This window comes from Dipteris shenzhenensis, chromosome 31 (genome assembly GCF_047967505.1).
Source record: "Dipteris shenzhenensis isolate YYH24624 ecotype China chromosome 31, Dip_SZ_1.0, whole genome shotgun sequence".
Lineage (NCBI taxonomy): Eukaryota > Viridiplantae > Streptophyta > Polypodiopsida > Gleicheniales > Dipteridaceae > Dipteris > Dipteris shenzhenensis.
In genome coordinates this window covers 45360068-45374035 of record NC_141626.1, presented here as the reverse complement: position 1 = coordinate 45374035, position 13968 = coordinate 45360068, and the positions used below count along the sequence as shown (strand labels likewise).

Here is a 13968-nt window from a genome sequence, read left to right as displayed (position 1 = left end):
GGTACACGTAGCGGAAGACTTATAGTAATGCCCAGGAGCTCACACAATGTGGTGTGGGTGTGGAATCACAAACTTCTTTACTTATGTGCATACAATAGGTGTGCAGACTCATCAATAGACAATGAACCATCCAGAGAGAGAAACCACCAAAAAATATATATTTCCGTCCACAAATATGGACACAATACAAAATAGACAGATCCAGAGTCCCACCAATGGTGTGGTCCTCTGATCTAAGCACAAGGCCCTTCTCCAATCTACTGGCTATCTCTAGACTCGAGCCCGCGTGCTCCACCTCGAGCGTAAGTAGACTTTCCGTCTAGATCCCTTCCACCTTGCTGTCTTTGCACCAGCCTAGGTGGGCAGCACCCTCAGCTAAGTCTGCAGCTACTGTATGCCCTCTTCTCCTCCAGTGATGAGGCCCAAGACAAGATCCCTGCTGCTCCTTTCTGATGGGGTTTTTCTGCTGCTCCAAGTGATGTGAAATGAGGCTCAAATGACCTCTTCATATAGGCCCCAAGGGGGCTGGTAAAAAAACCGACCAGCCTGTTACAGACTGGCCGACCAGTCTGGTCCAGCCCTAAAAGGGCACACCCCCCCAGGGCTTTTGGCCCACACTTTCAGGGTCCTCTGGCCCTACTTTCAAGGCAGGTCTCCAGCCTATAAAAGGCCTGCCTCCTGCCCACTGACAGCCACAGTTCCTGCTGAAGATCTGGGCCTGCACATCCTGCCATATCTGCGCCTCTGCCAGACCCTCTTCCCAGCCACGTGTCCTGTGCCATACACTGCTGATGTCATCGCGCCCTGCCAGGTCAGATCTAGGGCTTGCTGTCCCCGCCTTCTGCTCCTTCCACAGGTTCCGTCCTTTGCAGCCTTCTTCTCTTGTGAGGTGCTGCCCATGTGGCAGCCCCCTCTCTCTTTCTTCTCTGGGCATCTTCTGCCCTAGGACTCCCTCCCCCACGCTCTCCTCATTTGGGGGCTTACAAATGGGGAGGTGACCTTTCCAACAAGTGGGCAGTGGTGCGAGATGGACAACTTCTTACAGGCCCTTGTCGGGCATCAGCCCCCCCTCCCACATAGGGAGGCAAGGTCTATGAGACTAAGATCTCCGAAACCCTATCCTGCACCATTTGGAACTGTAATATTACCTTATGGTCGGAACCAAGGAACTTCTCGGAATCTTATATAGGTCACCACATAGTCTTTTACACAGAGACACATCAAAGTCTCCTTCCATTGGTATGCTGAACTGCTAGGGCATCGTCTGGAGCAATGTATCGGTCTTGCAAACTAATACAACAGCGTCCTTGCTGTCCATATTCGTTTCCATCATGTGGGCTACTGCTTTTATTTGAGCAGCTATCCCAACATAACCCTTTTGTAATTGCAGCTGTAATAGCCTAGAAACAACCAGATTTTTGTCCTGGATATTGAGGCATCTTCCACGGCCTTGAAGCATGATTTCGCTGCGTACTGTAGCAAGGAGTGCAAAATCAAGAAAGTGACCATGCATCTGTCTATTCCCTGATCTTGTCTGGGCAGCGAGAGGTTGATCTTGTTTGCTGTCCCTCAATGTGTAAAGAAGCCATATGGCAACTTGCTTTTGTTGTCTATTGACAGCTCTTTCTTCAATCATTGCATCATGAATATTGGAATCATTTTGTGCTGGAAGAGGAACCTGCAAATCAGCATGGGTTGCTGGCTGATCATTGCTTGTTGGAGGGCCTGCAGGAGGCTCATGTTGCTGGTCAAAGTCCCCCCCGAGGTAAGAAGAGGTAACCAAGAGTCAAAGGCATCAAACATGTCAGCTTCTGGCTTAGCTTTGCAGTCCACAAGAGGAGAAGCTGAATGTTCAGCAAAGATTACATCTCTACTGACAATAATCTTCCCAGTATTTGGTATGGTACAACCGATACCCTCTGCTCTCTTGGCTGTAACCAATAAATATGCATTTGATTGCCTTATCATCAAGCTTATGTCTCAGCTGAGATGGTACATGTACACATGCAAGAGACCCAAAAACCCTCATGTGTGAAAGTGAAGGCTTCCTGCCTTTCCATGCTTCATAAGGTGTAACAATCCTCAATGCCCTTGTAGGTGATCTATTCAGCACATAGTTGCCACACATCACTGCATCAAGCCAAAATTTATTGGGCAAGGACTTGGCCTTAAGCATGCATCTAGCCATCTCCATACTGGACCTGTTCTTTCTTTCAGGAATAGGATTATGCTGAGGAGTGTAAGGAGTAGCGCATGAGTGAACAATGCCCTGTGAAGACAAAAATGCATCAAACTCCTTTGACATATACTCTCCCCCCCTATCTGTGTTGAGGGTGACAAGCTTGCTTCCTGATTCATTCTCAACCATATTCAGCCACCTCTGAAAGCATGAGAACACTTCAGATTTGGCTTTTAAGGCATATACCCAGCAATATCTTGTGAAGTCATCAATTAGAGTCATGAAATATTCGTACCCTCCAATGGCATTTGTCCTCATTGGGCCATAGACATCACTGTGCACTAGCTGCAATTTCCTTTGTGAGAATTTTGGACAATCTTTTTGAAAAGGAAACCGATGCATCTTACCCAAAAGACAACCCTCACACACATGTTTGGAAACTGTGTGAATTTGAGGTACATCATTTGCCATGCCCTGTGAATGTAACTTGGGCAAGAGCTCTATAATTTAGATGACCCATTCTCTGATGCCAAAGATGAGTTTCAGCAAGCTGTGAATCTGAAATAGCAAATGCTTCAATAGAAAGTGCAGCTGAGTGACAATCAAGGTGATAAAGCCCCTTTTGCAAAGTGCCAGTGAGAACTATGGCATTGTCATCACAAAGATCATATACTAGGCATCTGTATCCATCAAATATCACTCTAAAACCTGACATGGCAATTGCTGAAATTGAAATCAAGTTGACTTCAATTCCAGGCACAAAAAGAGCATTTGTCAAAGTGACAGGATGGCTTGAAATGGATGTGTGCTGCATATCTCCAATTCCTTTTACAGCATAGGAAGCATTATTAGCACATGTGACAGTCCCCCCTCGAGGTGCATTAGCCAAGGAATGAAACAACTGTTTGCAAGAGGTTATGTGCTTGGAAGCACCACTATCAAAATACCAAGACTGAGCATCATTAGTAGAAAAGAATGCATCAACTTTGGAGGGATCAAAAGAGCAATGGACAGCCCATGCCCAATCATCCTGGAGGGCATGTGCATGTGAGGCATTTGCTGGCTCATGGGATTCAATTGCATGTGAGGCATTTACTGTCAATCCTGCTTTCTTCTTCTCCAAAGCAATGCGCTTCCTGCATTCTGAAATTTCATGCCCTGGCTTGCGACAATAGTTGCATCTTTTCTTCTTGGACTTATCTACTGTATTTTGAGACACATTGGAGGAATTGCCACTGTTAGGCACATATTTAGGCTTGCCCATAGGCTTGGAAACCTTGCCTTTATCTTTCTGCTGTGATGCAAATGCATGATCAGGAATAGTAGCTTGCCTATTAGCACGACTTTGCTCTTCCTGCAAAAGCAAAGTGACTAACTAATCAAATGAGTAGTGATCAGGATTTCCATCGGCTACAAGTCTAAGGGTTGTAACAAAGCCTTGATATGTGTCTGGCATGTTGTGCTAACAAGCTGAGAATTAGGCACCACTTCATCCTGCATGCTGAGTTCCCGCAATTGTCTTCTCAAATATGCAACCCGTGCCTCATTGCGAACCTGATAAAGAGAAGCTAGCTTATCCCAAGCATCCTTAGCTGTCTTGCATGACCAGATGTGTGGAATAATGATTCTCTTGCATGATAAGGCAATACATGAGTGTGCATTTGCATCTCTGGAGTCCCATCTAATCTGATCCTGAGTAGGAGTAGTAGTGACAGGAGTACTAGAGGAAGAAGAGTCAGGAAGATTCCCCCCTGGAGGAGTGCCAACAGTAGGGGCAGCCACTTGAGCATTGCCTGGCCTCAAATCAATACCTGAAACAATATTCCAAAAGTTTCTTGCAACTAGAATATGCTTCGTAAGGTAGGACCACATAGGATAGTTGGTGCCATCCAACTTATCATCTTCACGGAGAACGCCAAACAAATCATTGTTGTTGCCAGCCATTGTAAATAGCACAAGTAAAAGTGCACTGACCAAGTGATGCAAAAATAGCCTCAAGGCTTTCAACTGCAAATGGGACCAAATGAGAGCTGAATCAAAGGAAGATCACTGCAAATAGAAGCTAAGGCAAAAGCCCCTCGATCTGAAAGGGCAAAATGGCTAAAAAGAGGGCAAATGTGGAAAAGCCCAAATTAAGCTGCAACTCTACAAATGTGACCAAATGTCCTGCAATGTCCTGCAATTTCTTGTCATTTTTACTGAAAACCACCAATTTCAGATCAAAGCAGGTAAATGTCACTGCTATTTGAGCAAATGTGGCAAAATAACCTGCAAATCTGAGAATATCCTGCAATCTGAATCAAACTGAGTGGAAAAGCACCTGCAAATGTACCAAAGTCCTAATTGAAGCCCAATGTGAAAAGCCCCAATTTCTAAAGGGCGAATTGCAACAAAAAAGGGCAGATTGAGAAAAAGCCCCAAAAAGTGTTGCAAATTGGCAATCTGACGTCAAAGCACTCCAAAGCCCAAATTTTGGAGATGAAATTGAGCCAACAAAGGGCAAACACTTCAAAAGCCCCAAATTGAGACCAGAGGAGCAAATGTCACTGCAAAAACCTGTAAATGTGACACAAAAGCCTCCAAAGAGAATTTGCAGATGAGAAAGTATGTCATTAACGTGACTATTGCACCAGGATCGCATGGTCTTGAACGGGATGTCCGGCAAATATATGGACGACGTGCAGTTGACTGTACGGCATATGAACAAGTGATTTGTTCACTGCGCAAAACGATGGAGGTACGTACGTGCGTCGATGGTACATAAAGACGCCTCAAAGTAGAGTGCAGCGTACGGATGGCTACCTGCACAGTTGATTATAAAAGTAGCGATGCTGAGGCCTGTGTAAATCGAAGCTGGTAGCAGGATGGCGCACACTTTGGGAAGCAAGTGCAATGCCAATGCTTGCGCCCCCTTTCTCCCTACTTCTGCCCCCTTGTCCCCTCAAAACGGGGGCTCACAGGTGGGGGAAGTGACTTTTCTAATATAGAGTTCACCATGACACCAGGTTGATGCCATCTTTCAAACAGTGACTTTCATCCACAAAGTCTGGGACTTACCACACTGGAGACTTCCGAGGTTGGCCCTAGAGTCATCCAGACGACTAGCAAACGACTAACGACTAGCAAAGAGCGGGGCAGACACATGGTATGCACGCATATCCACATGGCTTGCCAGGCACGATATCCAGATGGACAGGCTTCCCCCCTATGGATGTGCCTCTTGAGTCGATTCCACGAGATGAGATTAACTGTATCATACAGTTAGACCTCCTCCAGCTTCATGCATCCCAGACTTGGGGGGAGGACCATGAGCTCCCCACCAAGACCCAGTTTTATCGCGACCACTTCCTGAGAGTATCAGAGGGATTCATCATCAGACCCCAGTATTCTAGGACAGAGGAGTCTTCCATGCACTAAGGATTGCCATTGGTCAGATGTGGGTTTCGTCCCATCAGCTGAGCATCAAGGCAGGGAGAGTAGCGGGTATACCCAGAGAGCAGCAGATCTGCACGCTATGTACATTGGTAGCGGTTGAGACAAAGGAGCATTTTCTTTGTGTTTGCCCAGCCTACTACGAGATCCGAGGACGCTACCACTGTCTCTACCTAGGAGGGGAGTGGCTTCGGCCCTTTATCACGACTGATCCATTTCCATGACCAGGTCTGTATCGGGCCTTATTTGATGGAGATGCGTCGACACAGGGAGATGCCTCTGCGACAAATCAGAGAGCAGTAAGGGATGGCCAAACCACCATAGGACATAAAGGATGACCGGATACAGAGACGCGTCACATTTGAGTCAGCCCTTGGACACAATGGAGTGGAGGAGGAGGAGGAGCTAGCCGACATGAGAGCAGTCTGGATGAGCAGCTGGCACAATACCACCGAGAGAGGGGCGTTGAGACCACATGCGCAACAAAGAGTCCCTAGAGTACACTCTATTGAGGTCTGACCTGTCACAGCTTTCCTCAGGGGAGACCGACAGAGACAAGGGGCCACTCTGGATATAGCCAGCAGAGTCTAGAGAGCGAGGAGACCGCGACCCCCACTGCAGCGCGAGATAGCTCGACAGAAACAGATACGAGACATCTTTGCAGCCCACCAGAGAGCCATCACTGTACCAGGCTTCGATTTCTAATCCTGTTTCTGAGTCCCAGCGCCTAGATAGATTGATTGATCTGGCCCACTATGCGGTTATAGTTGATTATTTCTATGATTATGATTTTGATAGCATAGATTAGTACTCACCAAGGGTCCTAGCATACCCTTTGCTTCAGCCCACTGAGGCTTGTATAAGTTCGCTTTTTGTGTACTTTGTCCCATTAGCCTGCGAGCTTCCCGTGGACGTCTCTCTCTCTCGTTTTGGGTCTCTTCACATGGACTACGCATTGAGAATGGCAGGGCAAAGGATCTACCCCAAGAGAGGTGTTGTAGTGGGAGAGAGACTATCCTCGCTCTCTCTCCTGCTCAATACTAACTGCAAAATGATGCACTCAATACACAAAGTGATGCTATGGATGTGAGTGAGAGAATCAGAGGGAGAGAATGTAGCGGACCTCCGAAGAGGAAATAGATACAACTGAATAATGAATGCCCTCTGGAATACAATTGTATGAAGGGGCTGAAACCCTCACTGCAAAACTACCTAGAGGAGGTGAATCCTCACTAGATCCCTAAAGAGACTGAGGCTACCCTACTCGTCTATTGTGGGGAGGCCTAGGTGCTGCTTCACTGAAGGCTGGAAGGCCTGAGGTGGGATGAAGAATGAGGGCCAAAGGCTGCCCTTTTATAGCTGTCAGGTCAGTCTGGCCAACTTGGTCAACGCCGATTGGTGGCCTTGGTTAGCTGGTCAACGCCGACCATTGACCTCTTTGACAACAGGTCTTTTTATGGCGCATTTTGTTGGGGGTTTGTCCATTTGGACAGCTTCTATTACACCCACACATTGCTCCAGCTATTTGTCGTCGTTGTTTGGCTCCGAGGGAGTCTGTCTCCTATTTTTTGGCATCCTTCTTGGGCATCCTTCAACAGAGATTGCAATTGAGATTTCCTCATGCTACTTTCGGCAGGTTTTTCTGGCTTTTTGGGATTTATCCTCACCGACTGGAGTTTGAGTTTTCTTCTCTTGGGTTCACTACTGGGCATTTTGGACTCTTTGGAAAGATAGAAACCACGGGGTCTATGATGATCCTATGTTTTCTACTTTCGTCGCTCTTTGCAGCAATCTCTCTTTGATTGTTTGCAACCTCACTACATAGACTATGAAGTATACTTGTCCTACAGTGAGATTTTCTCTTGATGTATTTTCCAGCTTCCTAGTCTCGGACATATGTGTTGATGTATTTTGGCATATCCCATTTTGAGATAGCTATTTGTGATATAAAGCAAAAGTTCACACACACAAAATGTGTGTCTGTGTGTGTGATCCTAACCCCCAATCACCCCAAAGGTGAATTAATGAGCTAAAACCATAGTTCATCACTGACTTTTCCAACATTGCAAAGAACAACCAATTATCACTCTCAACAGCTATACGTGCAGTCTGATTAGCCCATACAACAGACTCCAACACGGAGCAGCTTAATGAGCTAACCTATCAAACGTGTGTATTCTACGATGTGACATGCTTGGTGAGTGAAGTGATCTGACTACATGTGAGGATGAACGCTGACCTGAAGAGGCACAAAGGCTCTTAGGGCTCCTACACCCACCATCACAATTATTGATAGCTCTTTAGTCTTGGAGGCAGACTGCAGGCTTCAAGCCAACGAGTATTATGGATACCCAATTGCATTTAATCATCAGCTAGTCGATGAAGTTGCTTAGGCAGGGATTGTGCATAGTCATCAATGGATTTAGCATCTTGGCTACATCAACCATAATCCCTTGTATATGGCTGTGCACGCTGCTCCTATCTGAATTTTCTTTTTCACCTAATTATGTATGAATTTAGCTTTCGTATTCCCGTGGCCTGGATATCAGGCTGTTCTGTACCAACAGGATTTAAGGCTGCTCCAACAGAGCCATACGATGGCTCTTTTGTTCTCCCTGCTAATCGACACCTTTAAGAATTTCAACATTATCATCGTCAGACATCTCTAGGACTGCATGATTTCTTGGAATGTTATGTTAGGTGAATCTATGAGGAACTGGTAATACATTGCCTAGTGAATCATGGCCATGGTACAAAACTTTAGCCGAAGTAAAACGTCAAAAAAAGTGATTTCCAAGCTGTTTCACGACAGCCAAATGATGAATGTGTAGACTTGCGCTATGTTTTAGACTGCGACAACACTCTAAGACCATGTTATGAACATGTCATTCCAGGAGCCGAATATTTTAGCTGCAAAAAGCAAGGGCCACTCACAGAGAAAATGTTTAGAGATCGCCAGTCCTGCCGCTTGTGAGGAAATCCAGAGGATGTTAATCTCCGAATCCGTTGAGCAGAGAACCCGATCTTCATGTTGATAAGCTAAAGCCAAATGTCAGGTAAACAGCTCTGCTGCTTGTGTATCATTAGAATCCACTGGGATCCTCGTATGGTGCCTACATTTGTAGGCTCAACATACCCAAAAGTAAATCCACTTTTTTTGGCCTGACCTTGTGGCCACCGGCCGTGACCACCGGCCGTGAGGCTGGGAGCCGGTTTCTTCGGTTTCCAACCCCGTGAACACCGACTGCCGCCGATTTCTGGCCGTCGAAGGCGGGGAGAGGCAATGCCACGTGGCAGAAATCTGATGGTGCATGCGATGGTGGCGCGCCATGTCTTTGACGTCGGCGATTACATGGCAGCGCGTAGGTGTGGGAAGGTTGCCAGCATCATTGAGCGGTTAGATCTCTGTAAGATCTAACCGGCTACAAATGGCGATGTTCGCGAGCCGTTAGATCTCTTTAAAATCTAACGGCAACGGTTCATGCATTTGATGTGAGGTGTTCCATCATAATGTAGGGTCAAATCAAGGGCTGAGATTAGGCGCATCGCGATGGATTCACCGGCTCCTTCGAATTTACCCGGTCAAAGCATGAAGTGACTTGATACATTGTCTGACACAAGAACAAGTCGCGCACATCTTCATCGAGCCACTTTCCCTTGATATCGACGTCCATAGAGAGAGAGAGAGAGAGAGAGAGAGAGAGAGAGAGAGGGAGGGAGGGAGGGAGGGAGGGAGGGAGAGAGAGAGAGAGAGAGAGAGAGAGAGAGAGAGAGAGATGGGAGGATTCCAAGGGATACAATTAGTAAGTGCAACTTAGCCTAGACTTAGAAAGAGAGAGAGAGAGAGAGAGGGGGAAGGGGAGGGGAGGGGGAGAAAAAGATGGAGGGTTTCAAGGGAGTTGGGATATTACAAAGAATTTTTGTAGGATGATCTCCTTGAAATGGCAATTTGAAACACACAGCTTGATTTTTATTATTTTGTCATTACATGAGAAAGGAGTTTCAATCCTCCACTATAGCACTGCCTCTAATGATGCAATGCTAACAAGATGGCAAAACCATAGATCAAAAAATAGATAGGATAAAGCCATCCAATAATTAGCAAAAGGGGAACAGGGATTCCAATGGGTTTCATTTTGATGTGATCCACAAGTCTTATATTGAATAAGGCATCCTCATACGCCATAATCCCCATTCATCATAGAGTGAATACATATAGGATAGGAGAGGAGTGGAAAAGGAGAATAGAAGAGAGGTAAAAGAGGGAGGGGCCAATTAATCCCTTATCATAAGTTAGAATATTTATGTCATATATTTGAAGGCCCATTTAGAAGCATCTTAACAATAGTAATGAAAGTCAACATTGACAATGTAGTCTTTTTGGAACACTTTGCAAAGCTAACCAAGATCCCATAATTTCCTTAATGGGAACAAGGTGGCAAGACCACCATATTCCCTCCTAGGAGGTGAGATAAAGTAACTCAAACAAAAAGTAAATTAAATCCTTCATTATAGAGTTATACGAAAAGAGAAGAGGGGTGAAAGTAAGGAGGGGAGAGTGAGGATAAATGCACATGGGGCTCATGAAATGGGCACCAATTAAGGGGTAGACACCTTGCTGCATTGTCTTGGTTTTCCTTTTCTTGAGGTTATATAACCAAATTCGCACATTTCCATCAATTTCTTTCTTGTACATTCCAAGCTGGTTGCAATTATATGAGAAAACTTTTAAAACATTATTTGTAATCTCACACATGAAAGCATGTATTGCCAATTCCGACACAATTTATTTTGTATTTCATATATGCCATATGCAATACGTAAGCATCTGTAATGTATGCCCTTTGCTCTTGCCCTTGCTCACGTTCCTGCGATCATGTGTGCATGTACAATTGTGTCTTGTTTAGGTAATCAGCTAGGACGTGTGCACTTATTTATGTGTCTTTTATCGGCTGCTTGGTCATTATATGTTGTATGGTAGGGGATGAAGTCTACAACTCATGCTTGAAATTCCCCACTGCACAGAGATGTAGTTGATGCTTGCTTGTTGAAGAGTTTTCCTAGCGACGGCATCTAAATTTTTTGCTTTAGAAATTTGACAAAAGACACCAAGCTAGTTGTAAATCTTAATATTTTACTCGTCATCTTTAGGTGGTTGCTTTTTCACAGTTCATAAAAGTAGCTTTTGACAGTCTTTCATGAAGCCAAGCTTTGTTTGTAGGGATTCAATATTAGATTGCTTTATTATTAATCACCAAAACACCCCTCGTGATTCTACTCTTAGTTCGTGGTTCGTACCGGAAGTAGAGGGGATAACACATTGATTTGGTATCTACTCATAAAACTAGGATCCACTGACATGATTTCTACTACAAATCTTTTTCAGGTGACGATTTGCATTCCCTCTTCCACTGGACCTTGAAATTTCAAGTTTTCTTGAGAGAGAGTCGAGACAAAGACAAATTCATGAACAATGAAATTGGCATCGTTGTTAAGGTAGATGAATAGAAGCAACCCATATTTGTGTGCATGCGTGCGTGTGCATGCGTTCATGCATGCGTGCGTGGAGCGTGCGTGCGTGTGTGTGTGTGTGTGTGTGTGAGTAGAAGACATTTACAACACCCCTTTCCATAGTGAAGAGTAGACAATTTAGAGTAGAAATGAGAAATGTTTAATACATAAACTTTGAAATAAACATCCACTAAAGATGAAGTAGCTTCACTAGAGAGCAAACAATTTTTTTTATTTAAGAAAGAGGAAATGTGAGCAGTAGAGCTTTGATAAGTCATTGACAGCATCACTTTTATTGAAGAGGGGAGTCTGCCTACCTGCCACCATCCAACAAGCAAAATAGTGAGAACCAGTTTTAACTTTGGTTGGGAAGACAAGTGTCATCAACACCCCTCCCTTGTTATCGGAGTCACAATAAAAATCGATGCTTTGGCCATACACTTATCAAGCTTAAGCAACGAAGATAATGAAACTTTGTAGAAAAAAGGGGGTGGTTTAATACAGATTAATAGAAGTTATGTTAGCACGATCAATCTAAAGGTTAAGGAGTAAAAATAATGAACCTTTGTAGTGAAAAAAAGGGGGGGGGGGTAAATAAAATTGATAGAAGTAATGGGGGGAGAAAGGGTAAGGAATTTAATGAATAGGGGTGGTTTGAAGAGGTTAAGAAAGGAGGTAAAAATCTTAAATAAATGTATGCAAAGAGGGAGAAAAAATAGAGAGAGATAGAAGGTTAAAAAAAGGGGGGGGGGGGGTGTTTACGAGAGAGAGAGAGAGGGGGGGGGAGGGGATTAATGCAAGGGATCTTGTAAAGGACCATAGATTTAAAAATCAAAGAAATTAATGAGAATTAAGGTGCCATAGATTAACAACAAGTAGAGAATACTAGGGTAAGGAGTTTTTAATTCTAATGTGAGGGGAAATAATGCAAAGCAGAGAGGGGGAAATTTATATAAAAAGAAGGGGGAATTGTATGGGGAATAAAATATAAAGAGAGGGGGGAATTAGTGTACAAAGAGAAGGGGGAAGGTAAGAAAAAAGGAAAAGAATCGGGGGGGTTTGATTTAAAAATTAAGGAATAGAAAGCGTAAAAAAAGGGGGAAGAGAGAGTGAACAATAAAGTGTGCAGGGACCTATGAGTCCATTGAGAGATAGGCAAAGTCCACGCATGGATCAACATGCAGGATGCAAATGTGTGATCATCACTCGGACTCCAGAGTGTCCTCCTAGTTAATCGGGTACGGGCCACCATGGAGACACGCTGCAGCACTGCTGTAATAAAGGCTTACAAAGGGAGGATCCGTAGGAGGAGTGAAGACAATGAGCACATGGGCGAAGAAGGGTGTTGCAGTCGAGGCTATTCTTCGAGGATTTGCACATGGATAGCTAGAGGACCAATAGAGGATTAGCAAATAGGAATGGCGCGCGCAGGGTTTCAGACTGCACGGGTGTAGGGTCACCTTGGGGAGCGGGTGCAGATGTAGCATAGGGAGCAAATTCAACAAGGGCACGGTAGTAAGGGAGCTTGGAGATTAAGGTGGGAGTAGCTAGGTGAGAGGAGGGGGTTATTTATAGGAAGAGGAATTTCATAGGTCAGTTGGGAAGTGGGGAGTTGGGATTCGAGGAGATGAAGGGCTAGAAGTTGGTTCGATGTGCGGAAAGTCATGGCTTGCCAGATTTAGGTAGAACTCAAAAGGCGAGGGCAAGCTTTTGAAGCATGACGACAAGAAAGTATCAAGCAACATGGATGACATCTATTACCATCTTGATGGTAAGGGATGTTTGGTGAGTTTTTCAATGGAACTCGAGGGTGGAAAGTCAGGCGGAAGCAGTGATGGTGGGCAAGGGCACCTTTGCAACATAGGACTCGGCCATGCTATTCATGCTCCTTGAGCTTGATGACCTATAAAAACATGACCTTTTCTCCGCCTCCAAGATGCAAGAAATCGCCAAAAGACAATGATAATTTGAATTTCTCCTGACACACCGCTCGTGGTGATTTTACCAGTGTGATCGATTACGATTACGACTCTTGACATTCATCGACACCCAAGGAAGGGCTCGTTCCCTCAGATTATAACTCTTTGGGGAAGGAAGCGTGCCGCCTCCCTGGCCACACTATGTGTGGTTATAATAATTATATGTTATATATTATCATACAAATATTTTCAATTGCTCATCCATCCAAAATTACTTGTTTTCAACCTGAATTCTTACAACATTCCTCTCTTTTTATGCATGTTATTGATGCAATGGAGCAAGGAAATAGAAGCTGGATGTAAGATGGAAAGTTATCGACACCTTTATTCATATGATTGTAGTCCATGTGACAATATTATATAGACTGCAAGGAAGATATTGTGTTTATTCATGTATTTGTTGGATTTCAGCTTCCAAAATATGGACATCATGACAAAATCAATAATCAATCACCACCCTTGACATTTGCAGAGAGGATAGGGTCCTAACGGACCATGTTTTGCCTCTCATGTCCACATTTTTTATCATTAAATTTTTTGCTTTAAAATTTTGGTAAAGTACTGGGATTCAGGTTCAATTTTGAGTTTGTAGTTGTAATGTGCTCAACAATGTAAAGGCTACCTGCCACAACCTAGTTTATCTTTATACATTAGTAGAATGCTAGGACTTTCATATTTTTGTCCTAGCATGAGCCTACACTTTGTCACTATAAAATATAATCAAGCAATTAAGCATTGTCACATTTATGTATTGCTAGCTTTTGACAATCTTATGTAAATCCTGACACTAAGACTATATTTTTTTAATGGGTGGTATGAATGATGGAATTTTGATATCCCTTGCAAAAATTGGCTAATGTGTCGACA

At 44.2% G+C, this 13968-nt stretch overlaps 1 protein-coding gene across 4 annotated transcripts in view; it reads right to left on the bottom strand.

The window, feature by feature from the left end:
• Positions 1–8774, bottom strand: part of LOC147881519 (ATPase complex subunit) — a 68914-nt gene extending 60140 nt beyond the window's left edge. For all 4 annotated transcript variants that reach the window (XM_087370037.1, XM_087370038.1, XM_087370039.1 and 1 more), the window contains exon 1: positions 8546–8774. In XM_087370037.1, coding sequence (XP_087226163.1) covers positions 8546–8641 — 96 coding nt within the window. In that variant the 5' untranslated portion in view covers positions 8642–8774. The remainder of the gene's footprint in view (positions 1–8545) is intronic.
• Positions 8775–13968: the final 5194 nt, after the last annotated feature.